Raw genomic sequence first — 25,149 nt, forward strand, 5'->3', positions numbered from 1 at the left:
CAAACAGCTCTGCTGATTTTTATTCTAAAACACAAGACTACTTGAGTTAAGAGGACATTTATTAATAACCTAAACAGAATTGTTAATATCATTCAGCTGTTTCAAAGGTAATGCAACAGATCAACAAAGCAAGATTAAACAGCAGTCACTGTGGCCACAAATGGAAATTACAGGACAATGGCACATTTAACTTCCATTCATTTCTGGCAAGGGAGGGTCTGTTTATTTTTGTTTTTACATACGAGATAAAAGCCTTGAAATAACTGTATTGCTCATTAACTCACTTGTCTCAGTTTATCCCAATAATTACAGAAGGCTTATGTAACTTTTGGCTGAAAAGCAGCCATCGTGACTATTATTCGAGTAGTAATAGGGCTGCAACTAACGATAATTTTCATTGTCGATGAATCTGTCAATCAATTAGTTGTTTAGTTTTTATAACTACAAACTGCATCTCAACCTACAACTCTGTTGTATGTATAAAATAAATTTACCTTGTAAAATGGCAGAAAAATTTGAAAAATGATGATCAGTGTTTCCCAAAGACCAAGAAGACGTCCTCAAATTGTTTTGTCCACAACCCAAAGAAATTCATAGAGGAGTAAAGAAACCTGGAAATATTTACATTTAAGAAGCTGGAATCAGATAATCTTTCTTAAAACAAATAATTCAAACCGATTAATCAAAAATAGTTGGCAATTAATTTAATAGTTGACAACTAATCGACTATTTGATTAATCGTTGCAGCTCTAAGTAGTAGATGCAAAAACAGTAGCAGTAGAAAACACTCAAAGTCAGCAAAGTAATCTCAGTTACACAGCAATATCTATCTTTGCTAACATTAGCCACCATAAGCTAGCTTTAGTCTGTTGAACAATGTTGCATTTAATTTCTTAATTCAGCGTTATTTGTAAGAGGAGGGAGGAATTATTTCTACATTAAAACATGCTGTATTTTGCTAAACAGAATTAGTTACTGGGTAAATATCCCTTGACTTCTCTGAGACATCCGATTCTGATGATTTTGTAGTACCCTGAACAAAACACTATCAATAGTAATGACTTCTCTCAGTCAGAAGAGCACTTGTTATCAGATGAGCAATTTCTGTTTAAAGATGAAGTACCTGTTTAGTCGGACTCTGACAAACAAGCTAAAATGAGCTGCTGCCTACTGGCTCGACTTCCAACGTGTTATTGCCAACTTCAGCGCTCTATTTAGGGTGAGGAGTGTGGTCTGGAGGGGCAGGTTCGTCATAGGACTGGTTTTGTTCTTGCCCCTGATCCAGCTCTCGATGGATTCTCGCTCATAGGAATACCCATCTGTGGGGTAGACACACATTTTGACACCTTCATATACGCTGAGATAATCATGGATGCAGGAAAGAAAAAAATAAATAAAAATGTGTACAGAATGAATCGTGGACTCTTTTTAGCATTTGTCATCTAACCTGCAGCAATGACTGGATCCTTCATCAGCTCTCTGGTGATTGGACACAGAAACTCATCCGGGGCCTCTGACCTGCTCTGTTCTGCCTTCAGGGCCTCGATTTTCCTGAGGAGACGACCGCGGAGGCCCACAGACTCTAAGAAACCAACACACTGTTCAGTACAACCGGTAAATTAAATCACATGCTGTGCTATTTCTTCTAACACTTGAAACTTAAGTGAAGCAAAGATTGTTTGAGTCCTAATCATCAAATGGCTTTGGTTGGCTTATGTGAAATAGTATCTTATGTTAATGTTATTCCACTAATGTTTTCCCCGTGAAAGTGAATCAGTGAGGCGACAGACACTCGACAAACGCAGGAATAAATCTGGACCTCAGCCCGTTGTGTAGTGATGGCTTCACAACTCAGGCAAGGAGACTCCCCCCTGAGGCGCTTGTGTGGGTTGTAGTTCAAAGTTAACATCTAATTATTTGGCTCCAGAATGAAAAACTCCACAAAAAAAAAAAAAAAAAAAAAAAGAGGGTAGAAAGAGGAAAACCACTCTGTACTAAATTTGACCACCAGCTTGAATGGAGGGAGGACCTTTACAGCCACACATGGCTAGTGATGCGTCTGTGTATAGTGGCAGTACCACAGAGGTGTCGGTCTTATATACAGACAGAGACAAAGTGAGAGTCAGCGAGAGCAGCTGCAGTGACATTTTCAGGCCTGCATTCTTAAATCCTGAATAGATTTTGACTCATATGTTGTTATAAGTTAATAACAACAGCAACAACAATAATAATGTCTTCAGTGCTTAGTTTTAACAATTATATTGCGCCAAGGGATGTTCTGTAAATATATCTAGCGTCATTCAAATAAACAAAACCACTCCTATTTCTATGAGACTGAATACATATACATATATATTATTGCAAGGTGTAAATTATCTAGTTTCAAACTGCAAGCTAGGTAATAAGAGGTTGCTAAATGCTAAAATTCTACCAAATTGTTTTTTTCCCGCAACACATTGTATCTTTTTCAAAAGGTGAGGAATTAACTGACTCAGTCACATTTAATGGTAGATAAATGCATGTAATGATTTCCTCCCACAATATCATTTAATTAAGTTTCAAAATGCTTTAAATTATTTGGACAGTTATATCGTCTCTATGTTTTATTTGCCATAATGGCGCTCTTTGTCCGTTTTTATAAAACGCATGTATTTTTCATGGCCTACGAAAAGCGACCCTGTTTTCAGCTTCGCGATTATGCATTTTTCAGATGATCTAAAGGGTTTTCAATGGTTTAATTAGCCTAGACCCAGGCTATAAGACCCAAAATTGAACGCTTGTTAAGTTTATATGAAGATTTGGACATGGCTCAATTCTGCACTTTGCCAGGAATAAACTTCTGGTGGGGAAATAATCCTTTATTTTATTCAGATATTGGCCTTAAAGTAGTCCAAACTGAATATTGAGTCTCGAAAATACTGGAATCAGCTTATATGTTGCTAAAAAAAACTAATCTCACAGACATGACCTCAGTGTCCTAAAACTACAGGCCTGGATGAAGGAATAAGAAAGAAAATGTTTCTGAGCTGCTTCAAGGTTCGTCATTGATTTACATGTGCCAAGGATGCTTAATAAACCATCTGGTTCTGGCTTAGAGTTAATGACTTTGGAAATGATGTCAAGAATGTCAGACCAGAAAGGATGATTTTTTGGAACGCATGATAAAATGATGGCTTCAAGTTGAGTCTGATGACAAAGTGGATTTAACACATATGGGCTAGATTTCTGGGTGGATCTTGTGTAGCTTTGTTTTGGAATAATTGAGTCTGTGTAATAGCTTGAATTGAATGAAACTCTAGCATTATTTGAACATATGTACTCCAACACGTCCTCCTAAATGTCATGATGTATAGAGTCACCATTAGAAATGTTACTAGGACACAGTCAGTCTCCAACAAACTGACAGAGATCGTCACAATCAGCTAAGGACTGGCTATTTCTCTCACAGCAGCAAATTACATGTTGTGAGTCCGTCGTCTTTTACAGAAAGTAAACATGGGGGGGAGAAGAGTATTCATGTGTACGTCGCAAAGACTGTGGGTACTTCTTAACCCTGGACTTTGTGTCCTGAAAATCCTGCATTCAAGTAAAACATTCGCAATCCCAAGTAAGCTGGATCCTGCGAAAAAAGCCATGTCTCTGTCTTGTCTCTGTGAAACACGCTAAACCCATTAAGTTCTCTGATTTAAGCAATAAACTACTCATAGATAGAAAAACTGCACTTAACAGCTCTATAGGGTTTAAGATTTCCATAAGTTCCCACATTTTTCACGGGGGGGCGGGGGGCTACAAGCTATTAGAAATCTACCGTCCACTTTACATTTAGATTGATAATTTGATGAGACGCTACAATAAAACTGCAGAATGAGGCTGTCTCTACAGAGATACACTGAATTATATCCGAGAGGAACTTTTTTCTCTCCTCCCTTTGCTCAAAGATTCATGAATATTTCATCAAGTAATGTGTGCTGGAATCTAATTTGCTGTGTGTGTGTGCGCGCGCGTGTTCTGTATGTGTGAGTAATTGTGTGTCTATATGTGCATTTACACAAACAGCATGCATGGAAAAGGACTGTTGTTAGTTGCCAAGAGTCCAAAAAGGACAAGAAATGTGGCAATCTGCTGTGTCCTCATTCTGGGGTAATGATCAGAACTGTCCTCCATACTAAACGCATGGAAAAAGAGACGCTCAGTCTATAGGACATGCTTTGCATAACTGAGCAAGAAGTTGGCTTCCCTGTTGTTTTTATACTTTGTCTACAGCTGTACAATTGAAGCAAACACTACAACAGCCAAAAGGGCGTTTTTACCATGATTAAGGGGGGGTGTCATGCAGCTAGTTACATAATTACAGTCGGCACACAATAACCCTAATCAGAGTAAAGAACGCTATTCTGTTCATTCATGCAGCATGTGAATTCCCTTCAAAACTGCGTGCGTAAATAAGGACTCGAGATTGTGCTTAGCTGATAACGCCTCGTGAATGACCAGGTGTACGTGCGGTTTTCTTAAGAGAGCGTATTTGCTTCTTTGCTGAGTTAGACGAGAAGATTGATACCACTCTCATGTCTGTGTGGTAAAAACGAAGCTGAAGCCAGCAGTTGGTTTGCTTAGCTTAGCATAAAAACTGCAAACAAGGGGAAACGTCGAGCCTAACTCCGTCGGAAAGTAACATAATGCCCCTACAAGCACCTCTGAAATTCATTAATTGATTCTGGTGGCCCCTGCAGACAAAAGTGGTAGTGTCGTAAAGATCTTAATCTGGCTAGCGTGTGCATTTGTTTTGGAATTATTATCAGCCTTCCGGTCAATGAGCCAAAAATTGTTTTGTCTGATTCCGTGGGGAGTCTGACCCAGTAAATATAAAATAATTATAGAGAAATAGCCAGACTTTTTGCTGATGGACTTGTTTGCTTATGTAGGTAATATAAAGACATCAGTATTAAAGTAAAACAGTTACATAACCTGCTGACTCCTTGAAGTACGCTTAGCACATTATATCTCATTTGTTTAATTCATCTAACAGTGTAAAAATGACTGTCTTTATGCTAAGCTAAGCTAACCATCACAGACAGATAGTGTATTTCCTAAAAAAGTGCCTTGGTGGCGATAATGGTGCCAACATTAGTTTGTAACTGCACGTTCGTGTTGCTGCTTATACACTGGTGTCTACAGCGTGTCCAGCCACTGCAGGGAGAAATCTTTTTTGTTTGTCTGGCTGCAGTTTGTACAGTGACTTTCCACACTGGGACCTTGGACGACCCTGAGTGGACTAATCTTATTTTCAGAGGGATTATGATTGTTTGTGACGTAAAGGTCATCCTGTGGGTTGCTGTCCTCAAACCACAGCATTATTTGTGATTGTATAAGCAGATAGAAATGCTCCCACGTCACCTCCCTAAATCAGATCACTGTTTGCGGAGAGTTGCTGTTGGGGGGTGGGGGTGGGGATAAACCAGAGCATCAATAAAAAGCGGCTTATATCATGCTATCCAATTCAAGCTTGTCATGTTTCAGGATCAAATGGTAAATATCCATGAAAACATTGAATCCCAGTGTCCCTGTGAGTGTGTGCGCACTGTACACTTATGTACGTGACTGTGTTTTATATTCCATCCTCACCAATTCCCAGCTCTGCGGCTGTTTCCTTGTTCAGCTGGCTGAGCTCTGGTCCGTCAATGTTGTTGGCTTTAAAGATGCTGATGAGCCCCTGCAGTCCTTCCTCACACAGCCAAGTCTGCACATCCTCCTCCGACCAATCAGCAACCAGCAGCCTGGAATGACCTGGCAACTTCCTTCCTGCAAAACACACAACAGGAAGGGAGGAAGTGCTCTGCTATTATACCCCCATCTCCTGCAACAACACTTATCTGATGCAAACAAACAATTTCCCTCACACGCCAAAGAAAAGGACACACTCCCTCAGTGTTGATACGGGAGTCACTATTACTTTTCCACACACACACACAAACATCCCTGATATACCATAGAAAAGAAAATTAAATCCAGGGTTGTGTTACTTCAGATTGTGCCAGCATGCACCTCATCAACCTTCACACAACACCATGTGAGTGAGCAGCCGTCATTTTGCATTCGAGGTCGATATGAACTGGCCTGTTGTGTGTCGGCCCCCGTTAATGACACCTCACTGCAGCCTCACTGTTCCCATCGCCCATCATTAGCCATGTGAAGGATAGCTCTGAAGACTGGGAGGCAGTGCTCATTACCACGCTAACCACACGTTAGGTTTCCCCCTCACCTCTTCCTACCTCTGCTAGCATAAACAATTCACAATCAATGCATATTTTCCTCAAAAGGTTGTGGTCTTGAATGCCAACAAGGGCCGGCACACAGCAAGCCAGTTTATCTTGGCCTCGTATGAACATGCCTGCGCTTCAGAAGGAGGGGATTTTTGTAATTGAAAAAAGACACTCCTGATTTAAAGTTGAACATGTCCTGTGGCTGCACTGCATTCTGGTCTTTCAAGGTTTCAGAGACTCTGGTATATCTGCTTGATTTATTCCTTTGGATACTAAATATTAAACCTGGGGTTGATAATAAACCTTTCACTTACTGTTGATGTTTCAGATAGATGCAAACAAGACTAATGGCAATGTTAACTTTCTGCTGTTTGGCAGGAAATGTTTAATGTCAGAGTTTAGAGTTCCATCTGAGATTACCAAGTAAGCATGCTAACATCAGCTCGAAAGTGAAGACAAAGTGCAGCTGAGGCCAATAGGAATGTCATTAATTTAACAGGTATTTAGTCATAAACTAAAGTATTGTATACATAAATGTCTTCACCAAATTTCATGACAATTTATCCAATAAGTGTTGAGATATTTCAGTCTGGACAAAAGTGGTGGACTGATCAGCACCGCCATCCCTAGAGCCAAATGTGTTGCTATTGCCCTCTATTGCAGCTGCATTGGAGATATATTGCCAGCATAGGGCCAATATAATATAATTTTTTTTTTTAAATCAACAAGAACTAACTAATTGCAATGTTGTGTAAAAGTGATTTTCCTGTTTCTGGTGAAAGTAAAACTGTACAAATAGAAATACTTCCCAAAGCATAGTCACATTGAGTGGAAACATCCACTTATTAGGTCTGCGCGACAGTGAGCAGAGTAACACCACCTCCTCTCTGCAGCCCTGGCTGATAGAGTGTGGAGTCTCCCAGTCTAGGAGGCTGAGTCATGGAAATACTGTGCCAAAGGCATGAAAACCTCAGAGCTTCACTGTAGACTGTGACAGCCTGCAGTGTTTAATTATTTGGACAGATGAACACGGGAAGCTCTCTCCATCACCTTTACAGGATTTACAGGATAAGTCTGGCGATCTATATTTGTTTTACTGTCAACAAATCCATGAAAAGACCAAAACCAACAATGAACTGATTCTAGTGACAAACCTGTCTGTGCAGCTAAAATCTGATAGCTTACTCTCTGTGCCATAGACCTCAATTATTTTCCAAAATATAAAACCACATTACATTTGCACCGTGTGACATGTTCCTTCATAAAAATTAACTCTGGGTGTTCCAATATCCATACTACCATCCTATTTAATATGCCAGAAAAAGATTTGGTTTGTACCAATACATAGTAGCATATGTCAAATTCTGCATGCCATAAAAGCATCCAGTAGCATTTTGCAGTATGCAAGCAAACATGCTTTTCTGACCCACAATCCTCTGCACAGCGTGAGCAAGAGGGTAAAGGTTTAAGGCACAATTTTATTTATAAATTTTACTTTGTAAGGGCATCTGCAGTATGTACTGAAAGGAAGTATGCCATTTGGAACATCGGTCACTGTCAATCCCACATAAAACATAACTTCCTGCTGCTGTATACTCACTAGCATGTCTGATATGTATTGATATGCAGCTGAGTGTTTTCAATCACTCTGGCTGATTAGACTTTCAGTCAGGTTGAAGCTGGGTGGAATAATAATGGGAATCACTTACTGTCCCCAAACTTTCAACACCAATAAGAGTGGTAACGATAGGGTGAGTTGTCCCGCTTTAGCAGACGCAACAAAACTAAACTAACAGAAGAGCGAGGGAGATGCAAACCAAGTCTTGTTTGTAGAGAAGGGGGCTAATTACACGTCATAAGTAAAAACACCTGTGTGGATGGTCTATGTATGTGTAGGGGATTAAAATGACATTTTTTGACCAGTTAGTCATATCTTGCACTGCACTGTATTTTTTTTTCAAATTCATTTTATCTTTTTATTAAATCTTATTCAAGTGTATTTTTATATTCCCTTGACCGATGGCTTTTTAATGCCTCATAAAGAAGCACTTGTTGAAAGGTGCTATACAAATAAACTTGCCTAAAGAGTCTACAGCTAACGGCTTTGTGTAGCTATACTTTGGCTCAACAGTGCTTTGAGCTAACTAGCTAGGTGCTAGCATCAGCATGCTAACATGCTCACAATTACAATGTAAAGCAGATATCATATTTACCATGGTCACCAAAAGTAATCATGTTAGCACGCTAACGCCATCGGATTGATGAGATTTCAGTATTGACAGAAATTGGTGGACCAACGGATGGCATTGCCATCCATAGAGTCAGCCAGCATGGCTAAAAACTACAGTGCCAGTTCATTTTAAGAAATTACTGAGCCTCTTTTGAAAATGAAACGGTGAGTGACCCATTTTTAACAATTCAGTAGGAACGAATGGGCTTGGGGAAGTGTGTGAGAAGGACCCACAGGCTTTTGGTCTTTTCATAGGATTTACTGACATTAAGAAAAATATTGAATAATGGCACCCTTATCCTTTAGAGCCAGACAGTCGCAATTTCATTTTAGTTTCCTCATTTGCTTCACCAAAGCACCTTTCTTTTGAGGTTCACACAACACAATAGGCTATACAGAATGCACACAGGACAAACACAAAAGCTTTTCATCACATGCGAAAAAGACAAAAGACTACAAAAAAAACCAACATGTTTTCAGTTGATCAAGACATCACATTATCTATCACCTGTGGTAGACTCTGATAGCAGAACCATTCACACACACACACACACACACACACACACACAATATTAAATCAGAACAGTAGTGTTTTTAAGCTCAAAGAGTGCTGTGAATAACTGAAGATTTCTAAGGGCAAAATAGAGTGATGCCTTTATTTACCTTGGCACACTGTCTGCCTTGATTCAGCTGCTGCAGAATAAAACATAAAAAGGAATAATTTTAAAATGTATAAAGAAAGAAAGAAACAAGATTAAAGGAAAGAGGAAACAGAGAGAGAGAGAGAGAGAGAGAAAGAGTGGCAGAAGCATAAAAAGGCAGATCTTCATTGAGATGGAATTTGCTTTGTCAACATCAACCTGACTAATGGTTAGGGGAGCTGCCCTGATGAAGCTTCAAGGCCTGCAGATGTCTGGTGATTGCACCTTTTCATTTAGGATTCCATCCTAATGTCTGATGCCTGATGTCTTCTTTCATGTTGGGTTGAAACTTTTTTTTTTTTTTTTAAAGAGGATTCGCCTCCATAACAACAGCTCTCTAAGACTCAGTGGTAGTTTGCCCTGCTGCACCAATAAACATCAATCACAATTCCACCTCTAGACAACGCAGCCAGACAGCAATACACATGTAATAGGAGCTTCTCCTGCTGGATATCTCCCAAAACACTCTTTTAGGAGGCTTTGGCACTCCAAATGGCTTCTGGGCTCTGAATCACTGCTAACAATCTGTTTTAAAAAGAGGATTGATTGTGCATTTGTAGGCGCCAACCTAAACAATTCAGTATTTACCAGTTCTACTGACTCCATCTCCTATTCTCCATACGTTTACCGTTCTGTCCATGGAGCCAGTTGCAATCCACGGCATGGTGGGAGACAGAGCAACAGCCGTCACGTACCTGTGAGGGAGGAGGAAAACGAGCAGAAATGTTTAGGGTGTGTATGACTAAAACTGACACAGGAAGAGAACAGCTTTAAAAGTTGGGTACTCTCTACCCTTGAAAAAAATCCAGTCTTAGATCATACAGTATCTTGAATCCTTTCAAGCACTTCAAAGCACTCTGCTGGTGCCTACCTGCAGTGCCACTTCAATGACTGTCTGGAAAGCAGCGCTGGAGAATATGATATTGCATCACTGCACCCAGTGCTTCTGGGAAAAACTAATCATGCAAAAATCACACGTTTGGATTTGAAGCACTGGGACTCCCATTCTGCTGTTTGTCTGATAGCTGCAAAGATTGCGCAGCGGCGGGAGGTCAGGTTATTTTACCTGCTGTGCTGTTTCAAAGTGTAGAGCAGGGTTCCCAGGTTCTGTAAACACATTACAAACAAACATGGACAAAACAGGAATTTTTGGCATCTCTGTGTTTACAGCAGCTGTGATTTATTGTTAGGAATCTCCTCAGCCACAGCTGACTGAAGCAGTAAAGCTAAACAAAAAATACCTACATTTTAAAGTGTTTTTTTGTGCTTTACTTACCGCATCATATATTGCAACACTTTTATCCACTGAACTGTTGAATAATTAGAGAGTAAACAAAGTAATTTGCAGAATTCATATGCATGCATTTTAGAATAATAATAAAAGAAAAATATAATAATAATAATAATACACAATTTGTCAAACAAAAACACACATATTAGTCAAATTGCTACAAAGTGCTACAGAGCACAGATGAACCATACTGAGGCCAGAAACAGCAGAAGGACCCAAACAGAAGCTTAAACACAACAAAATACACTCCTCCTGTGGCTGACTGATGGAACAGCAGGATCAGAGCTCAGCAGTGGCATCTGCTGTTTACAGCACAGAAACAAAAGGGACAGTTTAAACATGAAGGAGAGATTCATTTAAACTTAATTTGTCCCAAATGAGCAACTGGTTTCACAGCAAATTAATAAAATTTAAAATAAAAATTAATAAAACAAATATGAAACTTCAGCCTGACAGGCATAAAAGTCAATATTCACTTGCCAACACAGGAGGTGTTTATTAGTGCTGCTCACACATGCGAAGACAAGAAGTGCTGATTTATGTGCGTGCATCTTACCCATAGACTGTATAGTCTTACCCCGACACGACCAGCTCTCCATCAGAAGAGAAGGCACATGACAGAACTGGAGCCGTCTGGCTGGCGAGAGTGTGAAGCAGCTTCATGACACAGGCTGAAGGTCAACACACACACACACACACACACACACACACACACACACACACACACACACACGGTGTGTGTCAAAATAAAATGATGTGTGTTTGTTCAGCTACCGTCTTTTATTTATTTGTCCATAAATTGAGAGAAAATATGAAAAATTCAGTCTCTGACACACACACACTTACTTCAAAGTGCATCTTCGTCTGTATCAGTTCAGTCGCCCCCCCGCCCGCGGTCAAAACTTTTTGTCAATAACTGTCTTTCCTCTTGCTGGCTTGCAGCTCTGCCACCTGCTGACAGCTGCTTGGAAACAAAATCTTTTCTTTTTTTGACAACAAACCTGAGATATTCACAGCCTAAGACACAAAGGCACTTCTGAGTACAGTGCAAAAATTCACTATGTAGTAATTCTGTGTGTCAAACTAATCAGCCTGTGGCAGCATTTAAATTATCAGCCTGTAAACACACATGTATTAAATTAAACCTCCCTCTTCTCCATTAGAGCAGAAATACTGTTTTCAGACTCTGCAGGACGCTAAGTTGTTATTTGTATGCATATTCATGACGTGACGTGAAATGGAAATGAACAAAAACGCATTATTAAACCTGACGCAAGTGAATGGTACATCAAAATAAAAAACAATGCAACGTGTGATCGAGAGGCATCAACATGTGCTGCTGAGTGAAGCAAAACTGTCAACATAAAAGATTTGATTCAGAGCCACCAAACAGACTTATGGAGCTATAAAAATATAGGGGCTGCTACAGTAAACAGTAAAGTAAGAAGGGACTAGAAAAACCACACAATGATCCCAGCTTCAGAATTGGCCCCCTGCTTCCCTCAACTGTCTACACTTAAATGTCTTTCTCATAAAACGGTGGAAGAGGGGTTCAAGCATGCAATCCCTTAGCAAAGACAAGATAAATGCACATTTCAGAGCGCCACAGAGAAACAGTATCTGAAAAATGACATTTTGACAAAATGAAACTGAGCTGCTCACAGATGAAAAATCTCCAGGCACCGCAGCGGGTCACCATGAGGGATACGTCGCATCCTCCCCAGAAACGGCCATTACCATGGCAACACATCTTAGGAACTAACAACATAGCGTGTTCACACACTAAGAGGAATACAGTCTGTAGGTAGGTTACGCAATCTTTGACCATGCACAAAATGTTCTTGTTCTGCTGTCGAGATATAAATGTCACAGTGGATATATGCACCTGATTCCCTCTTCTCCACACACACACTCTGCTTACACCTCTCACACCTCTTCTGAACGTCTTAAAGTGATCCATTATTAATGAGTCAGTCTGCAGCTGATTTATTCCACACGCTGATAAAATTATTTTATTCTGCAGAGAGATTTCAAGGTTAAAGCAGTCAGCAGGCTCTCTCTCCCTCTCTCATGGGTGATGGAGTGAGAGCGCTTTCAGTTGAGGAGGAGGTGGGTGGGTCTGCCTACCTGGTCCCTCACGCTGGGAAACGATCCATATTTTCAGCTGGCTGTCCTGGCCACAGGAGGCCAGTCGAAACTCCACACAGCAGCCGCCTGCAGAACAAAAACAGCCACATTTCCTCTTCCTGAATGTTCACACTCGACTGAATTTAATAACAAACGAAGACTGACGGCCTGTTTGTGAACTGCAAATTTCCACATGAGAGAAAACAGAACCAGCAAACGTTTGGTATTTTGCTTGATAAATGAAATAAATATTAAATCAGTTGATTGATTTTGCATCAATTGAAAATCATATAAGCACAAGTTGCGTTTACGATGTCATTTCTTCCATTGCTCTTAACACTGCAACCAAAATTCAATTCACCTACCAAACTATCTGCCTGTTTAGTCACCACTAGTGATCCACGGATATAAGTGAAAGCATGTTTGACCCTTCAAATACTAAGAACTCACCAACTTTTAACTGGTCTGTGAAGCTGCAGCAGGTGACTCCCAGGTCATGGGCGTCCTTCTCAGCATGCAGGAGACAGACGTCCACGTCCCAGAGTTTGAGGTCTCCATAGGTGCAGCCGGTCACGAACATCTGGCCACAGGGAGAGAAGCAGCAGGCCACAACACTGGCCTCGCTCACTGCGCTGCAGCTGTGATAGACAACGTTAGATAGTTAGTTACAGCTTGGGCTAGACTGAAGAGCAAGGTTTACCAGAGAGGGTGTAAAATAAACGAGGAAACCACTGTTTCATTATTTCTTATATAAGAAGTCTTTTTCTTCGGTCAACTTCTGTTGTTTTTAAATATGCTCTATAAATAAACTAAGTTGGATGAGGCAGTGGAGACACTGGCTGAGTTTAATGAGATTAATTTAAACCACCTGAGAGTTTTAATTAGAGACACAGCAGGCCTGAGGGTGCCTGTAAAAGCTGTGTCAGATCACAGAAATCACATAATGTCTTGTGGAATCTGAGGATTAAAAGACAAATTGTTCAAAAATGATCGTCACAAAATGTGTTATGGAGTCTGTTGCTGCTGTCAATAAGTGCTTCTCTAGCTGAGCTGTGCTCTTTGATCTTCATTAGTCCCACATGTCTCTGTTGTTAAACCCGACTTAATGTAGTCCTGAGGTAACCCTAATCTAAACCTAACAAACACTATTTTCTCTCACAGTTAGAAACATTTTTGTTATTTCTTCCTTTGAGTTTTCCCACTGGTTTAAAGAGGGCGTGGCTCTGGTGAAATCATGCGATGTCACATATTTCTATGCATCAAATCTGTTTTGCAATACAAGAATCAGGACAGAACCTGACAGCCGACTGTTTGGTGACGAAGGCCACAAGATGTGGATCCACGCTGTTTACAACAAAGTACATGGAACTTTGTAAATAGAAGTTTTTGTCAAACTTCCAATTTCAAGAATGAACCTTTAAGCTCAAGTTGTGGGGTTGTTATTTCTATCTGATATCTACTTGGACTGAACCCCACACTTGAGCTGAAACAATTAGAAAGTTGATTAGCTGAAATTTATTTGGCCGGTATGTTTAATCGACGAAGTCATTTTTCAAACATTTGCTGGTTATAGGTTCTCACACGGGATTTATTTGTGTATATTTATTCATAATATGTTAAAGCAAACTGATGATCTTTGCTCAGTTTCTACCACCAGCTATGAACTTTGGCTCAGAGAAATTATATGTGCCATTTTTTATTGTTTTCTGACATTGTATAGGCTACACTAATAGTAATTAATGTCAAAGCCCACACTCACATTAATAAATAGGCTAATAACTAAGAACTTGCTTTGAAAATTGCTTACAGTAGTGATGAATGTTTGAAGAGAAATACTTGAGAAAGGAGCTTTGAAATGTCACTTTAAGGCGGGAACTATGCAGGAATCTGACTGTTAGACACATGCAGCTCACCGACCCTGGGTCACACCGTACCTGCGCAGTGTCTTGGAGGGGAAGTCCCAGAGGGCCACGGTACCATCACAGGCCCCTGCCAGCAGGAGGGAGGAGTCGGGTGCCAGCGCGCACACTCGGAGCGGACTGCGGACCGGGTGCTGCAGCGCCGCGGCCGGCTCACCTGTCTCCGAGCACCACACGATGGCGGACCCATCTGTGGAGCAGCTGAGCAGGTACCTGCCACACGAGCTGAAGCGGCAGCAGTGAACCCCGTAGCCGTGGCCCGACAGAGGAGAGAAGGGAAGCTCCGAGAAGTCAGCGGTGTTATAAACTCTCAGAGTCTTGTCACCGGAGGAGGTCGCCAGGAGAGATGGAGAGAAGGCACAGCAGCTGACCTCGTCCGTGTGGTGTCGAAGAGTGCAAATTACTGACACCATCTTGTTTGTTAGGCACTGCCGGGGGAGGGGAGCGGTTTCACTCACAAGGTGGCGCAAAATGCTCAAATAACCGCCTTTGAAACGAACGAGAGGAGTGACACCTGATGGGAAGCTGCGTATCCTGACAGCTTTCTGTCTGTCCCGTGAGGTTTGTCGCTTTTTCTGTATTTGAACGAAACGTTTTAAAAGGCAAACTGTTGCTGCTCGCGTGTCGTGGACAGTTAGCAGACTTAATAGCTGCTGGAAGAGTTATCAGTCATGTGACGCTGTCACTGAGTTACACAATGTTCACACAGTCCAGTCTTTATCTTGTGTTGTCAGTGTAAAGTATGTCGACTAAACAAACAAATCAAATAAGCAGATTTATTATAATTTACTTTAAAATAAAGACAATATAAATATATCCTGCAAGTCCGGCATTCAAACCATTACTAAGTAGGTATTCTAAGTACTCATAATAAATCCAGCAGGGTAGTGTCTACATTATTGGATTATAATTATTTACGAATTAATGTGAAAGCAGCCTTTTATGTTGTAGCAGCAAGTTTTATGTTTAACAATAATTCATGCTTGTTGATCATGTTTTGATTAGTTAAAAGTGCTTAGTAAATATAGCTGTGACATAAATGGTGTCAAGTAACATTTCCCTCTGAAATGGAGTGTAGTATATAGCAACATATACTATATATATAGTATAAAGCAACCAGATATGGAAATACTAAAGTACAAGTACCCCACAATTGTACTTATATACAGTACTTGTACTTTGTCATATTCCACTAGTCGTACTGAATAAAATCAAATAATGCAACTTTTCTCAGACATTTAAGTTTAGTGTTAGACCCAAAACAACCAAATAAAAATCCAATGATTCAGTTTAACTCTGCAGAACTTAATTAATGAGCCTAGGGGAGAAAGTGAGGAAAGTGTTATTTTGAAAAAAAACAGATTTATTTTATCTGTGCCACACACCCAACATTTAAAAATAATATTCCCACAAAAGTCGCTACTCATTTCACAATATTTATAATAAAATACAGTTAAACTTCAAGTGTTCGGTCTTGAGATGTATCCAGTGGACCGTGACACTGTCTTGACTCCCAGTGGGATCAAGGCCCAGACTCTGGCTGAAGGAAATGCTTGGAGATGAAAACACACTATATGCACCACATCAATTCTTTTCAGAGGAAAAGCTCTAAACAGTTTAAACATTTTGTGTAAGGGTTTCCTACGGTATATTGTGCAGGACACACACACACACACACAAAAAAAAAAACACACTTCCATACACTGTTTAGAGGTCAGAGGTCAGGCACTACAATACTGAGACCAGTTTTTTTGTGGATATTCAGCATAGCACAGTATAAGACATTTGGAGTGCTACAATCATCCTTATGCATTAACAATATTTTTTACTGTACTGTGTGTACTGTACACTCTGTACAGGTTAGAAATAAGCAAATAGTGACAGTGATAATTCCTTGTATTTCACACAAAAAACTCAAAGGTAGATGAACAGTAGTACTGCTGGCAGTCAAAAAAACTGTAAACAATATTTCTTTTTGATTGGCTTGTTTAATAGTCCGTAAAACAATATTTAGATTTTTTTTAAAGCTGTGTGCCATTTCCTGCTTTTTCTTAGAAAAGACTGACTGTAACATAAATACTTGAAAATAAATACACAAAGCTAAAGTACTGATGATACAAAAAAAAGCCAATGAATGACCTACCTATGGTGGAAATCTTTGTTTCCCAAATACAACATTGAGACCAGGGGTCAGTGCACTTTCATAAAGAAAACAGTATTGCACTTTAAGATATTAAAGCGTCTTTTCTCAGCAGGAGAATTTGTCATTTCACATTGCACATCAGTGTTATTATAACTTTGTACTGATTTAGTGTCACAGGTAAAGAGAAGGACTCCAATGCTAAAGATGGAGTTTGATATGTAGAGAGTAGCGTGGACAGCCCACGCTGGAATGTTTTTATTCCAGCAGTTCAGTCCATCGTTTGTCAAAATATCTCCTCATGCTGTGGCCGGCCCGTCCAATTTCAGAATCATCTTCATTAAATTTTTCACAGTTCTCAAAAACCAGGTTCACGTCAACGATGAAAGTCTCCAAATTCAAGTACCTGTAATTATTAGAAAAGGGTTTTAAGTTTCATTTACACTGAACAAAATTATAAACGCTACACTTTTGTTTTTGCCCCCATTCATCATGAGCTGAGCTCAAAGATCTAAGACTTTCTCTATGTTCACAAAAGGCCTATTTCTCTCAAATATTGTTCACAAATCTGTCAAAATCTGTGTTAGTGAGCACTCCTTTACCAAGATAATCCATCCACCTCACAGGTGTGACATATCAAGATGCTGATCAGACAGCATGGGTATTGCACAGGTGTGCCTTAGGCTGGCCACAATAAAAGGCCACTCCAAATCAAAAACAGAAAATCCACATAGAAAAGCCTACATAGATCTTTTTAAAAACAAACAGTGACACAAACATACTGGTTGTTGGTGAGCTTTTCTCTGATGGTGGAAAAGTCCATGGGCTTCTTGATGACCTTCCTGTATCCAGGGACTGCTTTCTGGTTGACCGGTGTGAGGAAGGGCCAAGCGTCCTGATGGGCCTCCAGCTCAGCCAGCAGCAGTCTGGAGAGAACAAGTAGCGAACAAAGCTGAGCATTTTGTGCTCCAAATATAATCTCATCCATTCAATCAGTTTCACCTCTTTGAGAACATTTCTGAAACATGGTCTGACCCCCCCTTGATTTTAGGGTTTGGTATGAGGTGAAACGACACGGTAAAATAGATGTTTTGATTATCAGATTCTGCACACTGATTATTGTCTTGTACATGTACCACAGGAGTATTTTTAACAATGAGAAGAGGGGAAAGTAAACTCTGCTAGACGCTTTGCATGCTGTGAGTATGTGTTCATGCGTACCGGCACATCGCCAGCCCATTTATGCTGTTGTCTTTGGCCGTTTTGGCTTTCTTTGCACAGGGGACAGGGCTGTCATGCCTGGACTGGGAGCCGGGCGGGCTGTCGTCTCCTTTCCTCTTCTTGAACTCCTTGGTACCTTTCTTTGGCACGCTGTTGCTGCCGGAAGCCTCCTCTTTGATGAGCTCTCCTACCGCAGATGGCTTACCATTTCGTTTTACCTCACTGCCTTTCTTCCCTCCTCCAGCTGTTCGGCTCTGTTGCTTCCTGCTCCGCGGGAGTTGACCACTTTCCTGAATGACAGAATGCACAGAAGACTGGTGTAGAGACACACAAGACATCATATTCAAATCAGTTCATTGAGTGTGTAAATGTGATACAGCTATGTTATCATTTGACAATTGCATGGTGTGAGGCCCCAGTAGATGTACTGTGATAGTACGATTTTATTAAATAAATGACAAAAGAAGAGAGTCTCAGGGCATGCTGGTGTACCTTCGCTACACAAGTAGGACAAAACCAGTCGCCGTCAGGTACTGTAGTGATCTTCGGTTTATGGCAGTATGTGTGGCAGCCTTTGTCACAGCCATCACAGAGTAAAAGCAGTTCTTCATTATCTCCCTTTTGACAGAGCTGGCAGTGCTGGAAACACCAAACATATGTAGGCTAGTTCAAACTGATATACATCACTATGAACACTAATGATTTATGCAGTTGTGTGCAGCCAGGCATACTGAACGAAGTTGATTTGTTACCGATTGGGCTATTATCAGATATGGTTTGTTGCCTGGTGATGATCGATTGGTTATATTGTAAATTGCTGCTTCTAACACACCTTTACTTTCTTTTTCAGCTTTTGCCGCATGCTGTGCAGATTCGTTGTGTTATCCATGCTTTTTTTTTAAGATGCTTATTCATTTTTAAAGGATCAAATAAATTCAACCACAGTAGTTTTTATGACACTGAATGAGACGCCATGCAACCTTAAAGACTGATCTTCATGAAGAAGGACGTCTTTAGTTTGAGTTATAAATTGGTGCTTAAATGTGTGCAAGATAAAACAATATAAACAAGTCTGTGAGAGGAAGAAATTATTGGTCACTAACCACTTTCATGATTGATCGTTCCCAGGCAATGGATTTCTGCAGCTGCTGAATGCAGAGTGACAACTGAGCTGAGCTGCGGACTTCACAGAGGGCTTTACGCCACAACCTCATCCCTGGAGCCACCTCTTCCTCGCTGCTTAGAGGTCACAGAGAGTAAGACTGTGGTGTAACTGGACAGCATTCACATACAGTCTGTGACATTATCACACTGAATGACCGAAAGTAAAGAAGGAAATAGTCTTTAGTAGGGCTGAACGATTTTGAAAAAAAAATCTGTAATTGCGATTATTTTGACTGATATTGTAATTGTGATATACTATGTGATAATGGGGGTAATCATAATTATCCACATTTTCATTGAAAAACATATTAAAATGAATTATGGTGTGATTTTTGCAAGTATCTGTACCAAACAAAGGTGTTTTCTTAAGTCTGTAGAATATGATGTGTAGGCCAGGACATCTGCAGCACAGCGATATTTAATTTAAAATCACCACATTAGGCCATTTTGCAATGTTGATAAAATTTTGATTAATTGTTCAGCCCTAGTCTTTATTGTTACCCAGAGTGAGAAGTTAGGACTCTCTAGAATAAATGTGGGATGAACATTCACCATCACCACTAGAGGATGGTGCAGGAACATGTACAGTGACATTATCCAGTCTGATCTGAAAAGTTGTACTTTTGGGTCTCTTCCTTTCCTACCTTCGCTCGATGTTCCTCTCCAGCTCTGCCAGCCTGGTGACCGCTATATCAAGCGGATTGTTGGTCCGACGCACCACGGTGCCAGGAACTTCCTCCTGGCTGGTTTCTCTCGGTCCCTTCTTCTGTGGAACAGGGGAAGAGAAGAGCTTGTGCTCATGATAGACCAGATCCTCCCTCTCTGACTGGGGCTCGGGATGCATCCAGCCCTGAGGGACATAGTAAAATACAGCCAATGCAACAGGGTATGCAGTAATTAACAGTGAGATAAAGGGAGGACACGAGACCCTAACCAAGCATATACAGGTGAATTAAAGAGTGGATGAGTAGAAGAGTATTACCTTGACTTGCAGGCCGGCAGAAATGACTTTCCTCTCCAGACCCTCTACCTGCTGCAGCAGGCTGATGTCCACCTCCATGGCCTGCTCCTCAACACACCAACTCTCTACTGTCTCCTCACTCACCTCCTGCTTCTCCAGCTCTGCCACATCAATCACTGCAATAACAGATACATACATACAAAAATGACCTCAAACTACTGTCTACTGAAAGCATTCTCATTAACAAAAGATCAAATAACAATACTTTCATATTACATCGCATGTCTGTTGAATCTTGACTTAAAGAGAGCAGTGGAAATGGGGACCAACCATCTTTGCTGTTGGCGCAGAGCTGGGTCATATATTCCATATATTTTTGGAGCTGTTTTTGCAAGACCTTCTCTCTGGTGCCTCGGCTATGGAGGGCCTTGACCAGACTGTGCAGTTCCTCCATGTCTGACACCCTCCACCAGCCACACAGCATGTCTGCCAACACACACGCATACATTTAAAAACTCATGTTGCATAACTGTTTAATTTTAGCAACACATGGAAACTGTGTAACTGACTGACAGTCATCACAGCATGTATTCCAGTGCTGTCTGGGCAGTGAATATCTTTAGTCCAGCGTATTTCACTTGTGCGTACTGGCAGCGAGCCATTCTTACCCTCAGGGATAGGCTGAGGACTAGGGTAGTCCTGGGTCTTAGCCACCTCCACAGCGGGGAATGAGGCACAAGCAGGCTTGTCACTCAGGGGTTCTGGGGTCTCACTCTTGTTGACAGAGTTGTTATTTGCCAGGAAGAAGACCCTGCTGCCATTACCCTCTGCATGCTGGGAGGCCAGATCCAGTATGGGGGGTAGAAAAGTACCACAGAATGGCAGGCTGGGACTTATCGCTGCACTGGACATGTCACACAGCGTCAGTCTGCTTTGATGAATGCCAGACTTTACTTGCTAAGAGGAAAAATACACACACTTTAAAATTATGATCATAATGACGACAATTTTATTTCACTACCACATGTATAACATATAAGGCAACACAGTGGTAGCACTTTGTGCATTTGCATCATGAGAAAATTGACATGTAATATAGAATAAGACTTGCAACATGTGACAGTGTTCTAAGACAGAAATAGCATTACGGTTATCCACCGACCTGAAGGACAGACGACTGCATGTTATTGATCCCAGCAGGAGTACCGGAGCTGACTGTGGCTAGGGGATTAGGGGAGAGGGAGGAGGGGGATTTGGTGCAGATGGTCTGTAGAGGAGAGGAGGCGGCTGGGGGACTGGAGCCAGAGGTGACCGAGGACTCGTCACAAGGAGAGCGAGGCAAGAGGCTAAACCACTGGTTGCTCTTTTCAGTCAGAATCTTGGAGAGCTGCTCGTCATGAATGATAGGCAGGGGGCTGCAGGTTATCCAGGGACTGCTTTTGAGGGGGGGGGCGCTAAGCAGAGATGGCACTGAAGTGTCTGTTTTATCCATCTGTCCCTGTTGGGTAGTGGCTGTCTGAGAGGTGGGATATGAGGGATAAGATGTGGTGGTGGGGACTCTAGCAGAATGACTCTTATGAGAATTGATATCTGAATCTTGAGCCATTTTGGCCACTTCAAGGAGTTTGCTGAGCTTAGAGAAGGACCCGGGTTTCTGGAGGAAGAGATTGAGGCTGTCTTTGTCCTGCTGGATCTCTGGTGTGGATGTATCACCGTCTGTGCTCTGTACTGGGCTGGAGACCACCGGCTTCTTTGTCTCTACCAGCTGCTCTTCTTTTACCCTGATCAACTGAGCAACCCTCTGTCTCGTCTTCTCTTTCTCCACCTCTTCATAACCTGAGTAACATGAAAAGGTTGGTGTCAGCTCAGGCAAAGTGCACAAAAAAACATTAAACATTTATGTCCTGTAGGTTGTGAACAGGGAAAAAAGTGACTAAAATCTGAGCTTATCAGTTTCGGTTTGCACCTTCACCACTCTCCATGCCTTCAACAAAGATGCCACCACACTGCGGGAGGACCCAGTAACGTCTCTTGTAGCGGTCCTGGCCAATCACCATGGAGCGCAGCGAGTGAGATGAGTCAAATATCTTCCGTCTGATTTGACACTGTTGCTAAAAGAAACAGAAATACATTTATTAAATGTATTGATGAGCTGATCCTGAGAGAGAAAATAGTGTCTCATAGGGTTTAATTTACCTTGTATGTTTTCTCTATCTGTTTCTCCAGCTCCTCCATACTGGCCGAGTGTACACTGTTGTCCTAGATGAAAAGATCTCATTAGTGCGAGGCCAATGGACAGGCTGACATTTAATATAACAAACACTGATTTAACTGCCGGCTCCTGCAAAAACATCATGCTGTCACTGACCTCTTCTTCACATATCTCTGCTTTCTTCCCCTTCTTTCCCCCGGATTCTTCCTCCTCTTCATCGTCCTCATCTCCTTGGTCTTCACTGTCGTCGTCCTCCTCCTCTTCCTCCTCGCTGTCACCTTCTTTCCTCTTGCATTTGTTTCTAGGAGTGGGGATGACAAAGGTGTGGTTGTCCTCTCCCCCCACGCTGCTGTCTCTCTTCCCTGTTTTCTTGGCATGGATGCTCCTCAGTCTTTAGAGAAAAAAATGGACAGTCAGTTTGTAGAGTACACGTTTGTGTGCAATTCAGACATGTTCACTAACAAAATGTTCAAGTGTAAGCACAGAATCTCCCAATAACAGCTTAGATGATGCATATACTCACTTGCGAAGCTTTCCCTCGACAACCCACTTATCCTTCCTCAGGTTGGTCATGTGATCTATGTTTTTATCGATCTCACTGCAAAGTATCAGACAATATTGGAGCAGATGTTTCTTTGACCTTTTTTGTATAATAAAAAGAGCATGATGTGATTGCGCCACACAGCAGTGTGCACCAGATGCGTTTCAAAGTGTTAATGAATCAGTGTTAATAAAAAATGTATGACACGTAGTTTGATGCAATCTTGTGAAACTGTCCATCAGACCAAGATTTGTCATATTCTTTTTGATACTTCTATTATTCTATGAAAATTTAAGCCTCCATGAATAAAACAAGCCAATACTTTCCACTCTCAGGCACAGAGATTAACTTGTTTGCTTCAAGCACATAAGGAACACTTGTTTATAGAGTGCTCTGAATCATTTTCACAGGCTAACCATTCTTTTTTTAATACAAGTGTATTGAAGCCTTAAAATCAACAGGAATTTTTTAGCAGTAGTTTAGTTTCCTATGAATAGTCCATTAACATTTCTGCCATACAAAAAACTGAGTTTGCTTTATTTGTTAAATACCTAAATTAAAAGACAGAATGACAAAGAATGCAGGACCCTCACCTGATCACAGCCTTGCTGCAGCACAGTTCATTCACCAGAAATGCTAGCATGGAGGCCTTCTGTGACGGGCTGTGGGCCTGAAAGGCCTTGGTCCTGAGGCTGAGGGCTAGAGCAGCCAGCTCTGTCTGCTCACAGTGACCCGCCATGTAGATCTGCAGGATCTCAGACACATTGTCCCGGTTGATCCCCACATTAGTCAGGTGGTCACCCAAGGCTGTCTTATTCTGAAAGAAAAATAATGCGTTTTAAAAATTTTGTCACAGTATTAAACAAACCCTTCATTTTTTACCAACTCAGTTAAAACCAGAATTCCTTTTTATATACACTATAACCCAAGAGAGCCGAGCGCAGGTGAAGGGTAGAGCCAATAAAAGGGCAATGGGAGTAAAACCAATGGGAGTAAAACACTTTCCTTTTGAGCAATTATCTCTTCGATAAGTAAAGTAAGCAGTGTTAAGTGCTTAAGTTGCCCATGGGAAATGTCTGGGACACATCTAGGATGTGCAAATTATTATGAAACATGCTTCCTGTTTTAGTTGACAGTCTTGTCAGTATATGCACATCTCACTCAATGTATAGACATCCTGAGAAAGGCTTTTAATATGAAAAGATGTAATAATGTAAAATCACGTATCATGACCTGATTACACTGTACAGCACAGCATGAATAAATGGCCAGGGGGAATGAATTTACACAGATAAAAATGAATAATTTAAAATGTGTATGTGTATGAAACGCTCTAAAAACACTCCTTAACAGACTTTTATTTTTCAATAACTGAAGCAGTGAAAACTGATTTTTGTACAGTAGTTACGTGAATCAATCTATTTTAATGGGCACATAGTAGCAGGTGTGTGCACGTTTCCTCAAAATTTGCGACATCTTTTGCATTGTGCTGTGTGATGGAACTGCACATTTTCGAGTAGCCTTTTATTGTGGCCAGTCTAAGGCACACCTGTGCAATACTAATGCTGTCTGATCAGCATCTTGATATGCCACACCTGTGAGGTGGGTGGGTTATCTCGGCAAAGGAGAAGTGCTCACTAACACAGATTTTGACAGATTTGTGAACAATATTTGACAGAAATAGGCCTTTTGCGTACATAGAGAAAGTCTTAGATCTTTGAGTTTGGCTCATGATGAATGGGGGCAAAAACAAAAGTGTAGTGTTTATAATTTTGTTCAGTGTAAATTACAGAACAGGAACCATTTACAATTCAACAACCCCACAAATTCATTGTGCATTGACAGACTCACCTTGTGACCTGTAGGTATACCAGGATCACACACAGCTGCAGAGAGCATGCTCACCAGCAGGTCCTGCACCTTGCCCATACTGCCCCCAATGTTGAGCAAGCCCTCCTGAAGGTCACTTAGGCTGAGCATGTTTGGATTTATGTCTAACCTCAGGACCTTCCCAAAGCTGCGTAGAAACTGCAGCACCATCAGGCAGTCAGAGAAGGTACTTCCTTGTAAGACCAGACCAGGGATCCGGGACAACTCTGGCAGTGGCTGGAGAAAAAGACGTTACATTAAAAATAAAATACGTTATATATCTCATCTCAAACATTACAGTCCCTGTACACAAGAATCCACATTAAGACAATAACAAAAACATACAACTACCAAACTACTACCAAAGGACTTATGTCTCAGCAGGATTTAGAAAAACTTGTCCATACGTTTACCGTCAGTAAGCTCAACTAATGTAACGCTGATGTCTTGTCTTTCTTTTCCTAATGCCTTTCTGTTTTATGTAAAGCACTTTGAGTTGCCTTGTTGTTGAAA

General features: G+C 41.1%; 2 protein-coding genes and 1 long non-coding RNA gene across 13 annotated transcripts in view; 1 reads left to right on the forward strand and 2 right to left on the reverse strand.

Annotated features, from left to right (window-relative positions):
* Positions 1 to 2: 2 nt before the first annotated feature.
* LOC119904043 (WD repeat, SAM and U-box domain-containing protein 1-like) lies at positions 3 to 15,923 on the reverse strand. 2 transcript variants are annotated; one of them, XM_038720425.1, is made up of 12 exons: positions 14,544 to 15,923; positions 13,060 to 13,247; positions 12,610 to 12,696; positions 11,060 to 11,153; positions 10,468 to 10,501; positions 10,258 to 10,298; positions 9,780 to 9,886; positions 9,154 to 9,183; positions 5,623 to 5,799; positions 1,448 to 1,582; positions 1,124 to 1,319; positions 3 to 611 (listed from the first exon to the last, which is right to left on the reverse strand). In XM_038720425.1, exons 1-11 carry the CDS (start codon positions 14,939 to 14,941, stop codon positions 1,168 to 1,170), a joined length of 1,443 nt encoding a protein of 480 aa, XP_038576353.1. In that variant the 5' UTR covers positions 14,942 to 15,923; the 3' UTR covers positions 3 to 611; positions 1,124 to 1,167. The 2 variants fall into 2 exon arrangements, with proteins under 2 accessions (XP_038576353.1, XP_038576354.1); XM_038720426.1 differs by lacking the exons at positions 3 to 611; positions 9,154 to 9,183 and having other exon boundaries at positions 627 to 1,319.
* On the forward strand, positions 14,984 to 19,391 carry LOC119904049. Its single transcript, XR_005444643.1, has 2 exons — positions 14,984 to 15,089; positions 19,018 to 19,391. It is a non-coding gene; the product is annotated as an uncharacterized LOC119904049 (long non-coding RNA).
* LOC119904040 (bromodomain adjacent to zinc finger domain protein 2B-like) overlaps positions 16,076 to 25,149 on the reverse strand; it is a 51,645-nt gene continuing 42,571 nt past the window's right edge. For 7 of the 10 annotated variants that reach the window (XM_038720422.1, XM_038720421.1, XM_038720418.1 and 4 more), the window contains 16 exons: positions 24,619 to 24,873; positions 23,361 to 23,584; positions 22,750 to 22,824; positions 22,383 to 22,617; positions 22,211 to 22,273; positions 21,981 to 22,125; positions 21,177 to 21,850; positions 20,683 to 20,971; positions 20,345 to 20,500; positions 20,036 to 20,190; positions 19,698 to 19,903; positions 18,993 to 19,128; positions 18,382 to 18,528; positions 17,890 to 18,203; positions 17,451 to 17,594; positions 16,076 to 17,074 (listed from right to left, as the gene is read on the reverse strand). In XM_038720422.1, the coding sequence (XP_038576350.1) occupies positions 16,927 to 17,074; positions 17,451 to 17,594; positions 17,890 to 18,203; positions 18,382 to 18,528; positions 18,993 to 19,128; positions 19,698 to 19,903; positions 20,036 to 20,190; positions 20,345 to 20,500; positions 20,683 to 20,971; positions 21,177 to 21,850; positions 21,981 to 22,125; positions 22,211 to 22,273; positions 22,383 to 22,617; positions 22,750 to 22,824; positions 23,361 to 23,584; positions 24,619 to 24,873 (3,366 nt within the window). In that variant the 3' untranslated portion in view covers positions 16,076 to 16,926. The remainder of the gene's footprint in view (positions 17,075 to 17,450; positions 17,595 to 17,889; positions 18,204 to 18,381; positions 18,529 to 18,992; positions 19,129 to 19,697; positions 19,904 to 20,035; positions 20,191 to 20,344; positions 20,501 to 20,682; positions 20,972 to 21,176; positions 21,851 to 21,980; positions 22,126 to 22,210; positions 22,274 to 22,382; positions 22,618 to 22,749; positions 22,825 to 23,360; positions 23,585 to 24,618; positions 24,874 to 25,149) is intronic. The other 3 variants (XM_038720417.1, XM_038720419.1, XM_038720420.1) reach the window with 3 other exon arrangements.

This window comes from Micropterus salmoides, unplaced genomic scaffold, assembly GCF_014851395.1.
Source record: "Micropterus salmoides isolate LMB-PRFRI ecotype aquatic unplaced genomic scaffold, ASM1485139v1 Ms_hic_scaffold_15, whole genome shotgun sequence".
NCBI classification, from domain to species: Eukaryota; Metazoa; Chordata; class Actinopteri; order Centrarchiformes; family Centrarchidae; genus Micropterus; species Micropterus salmoides.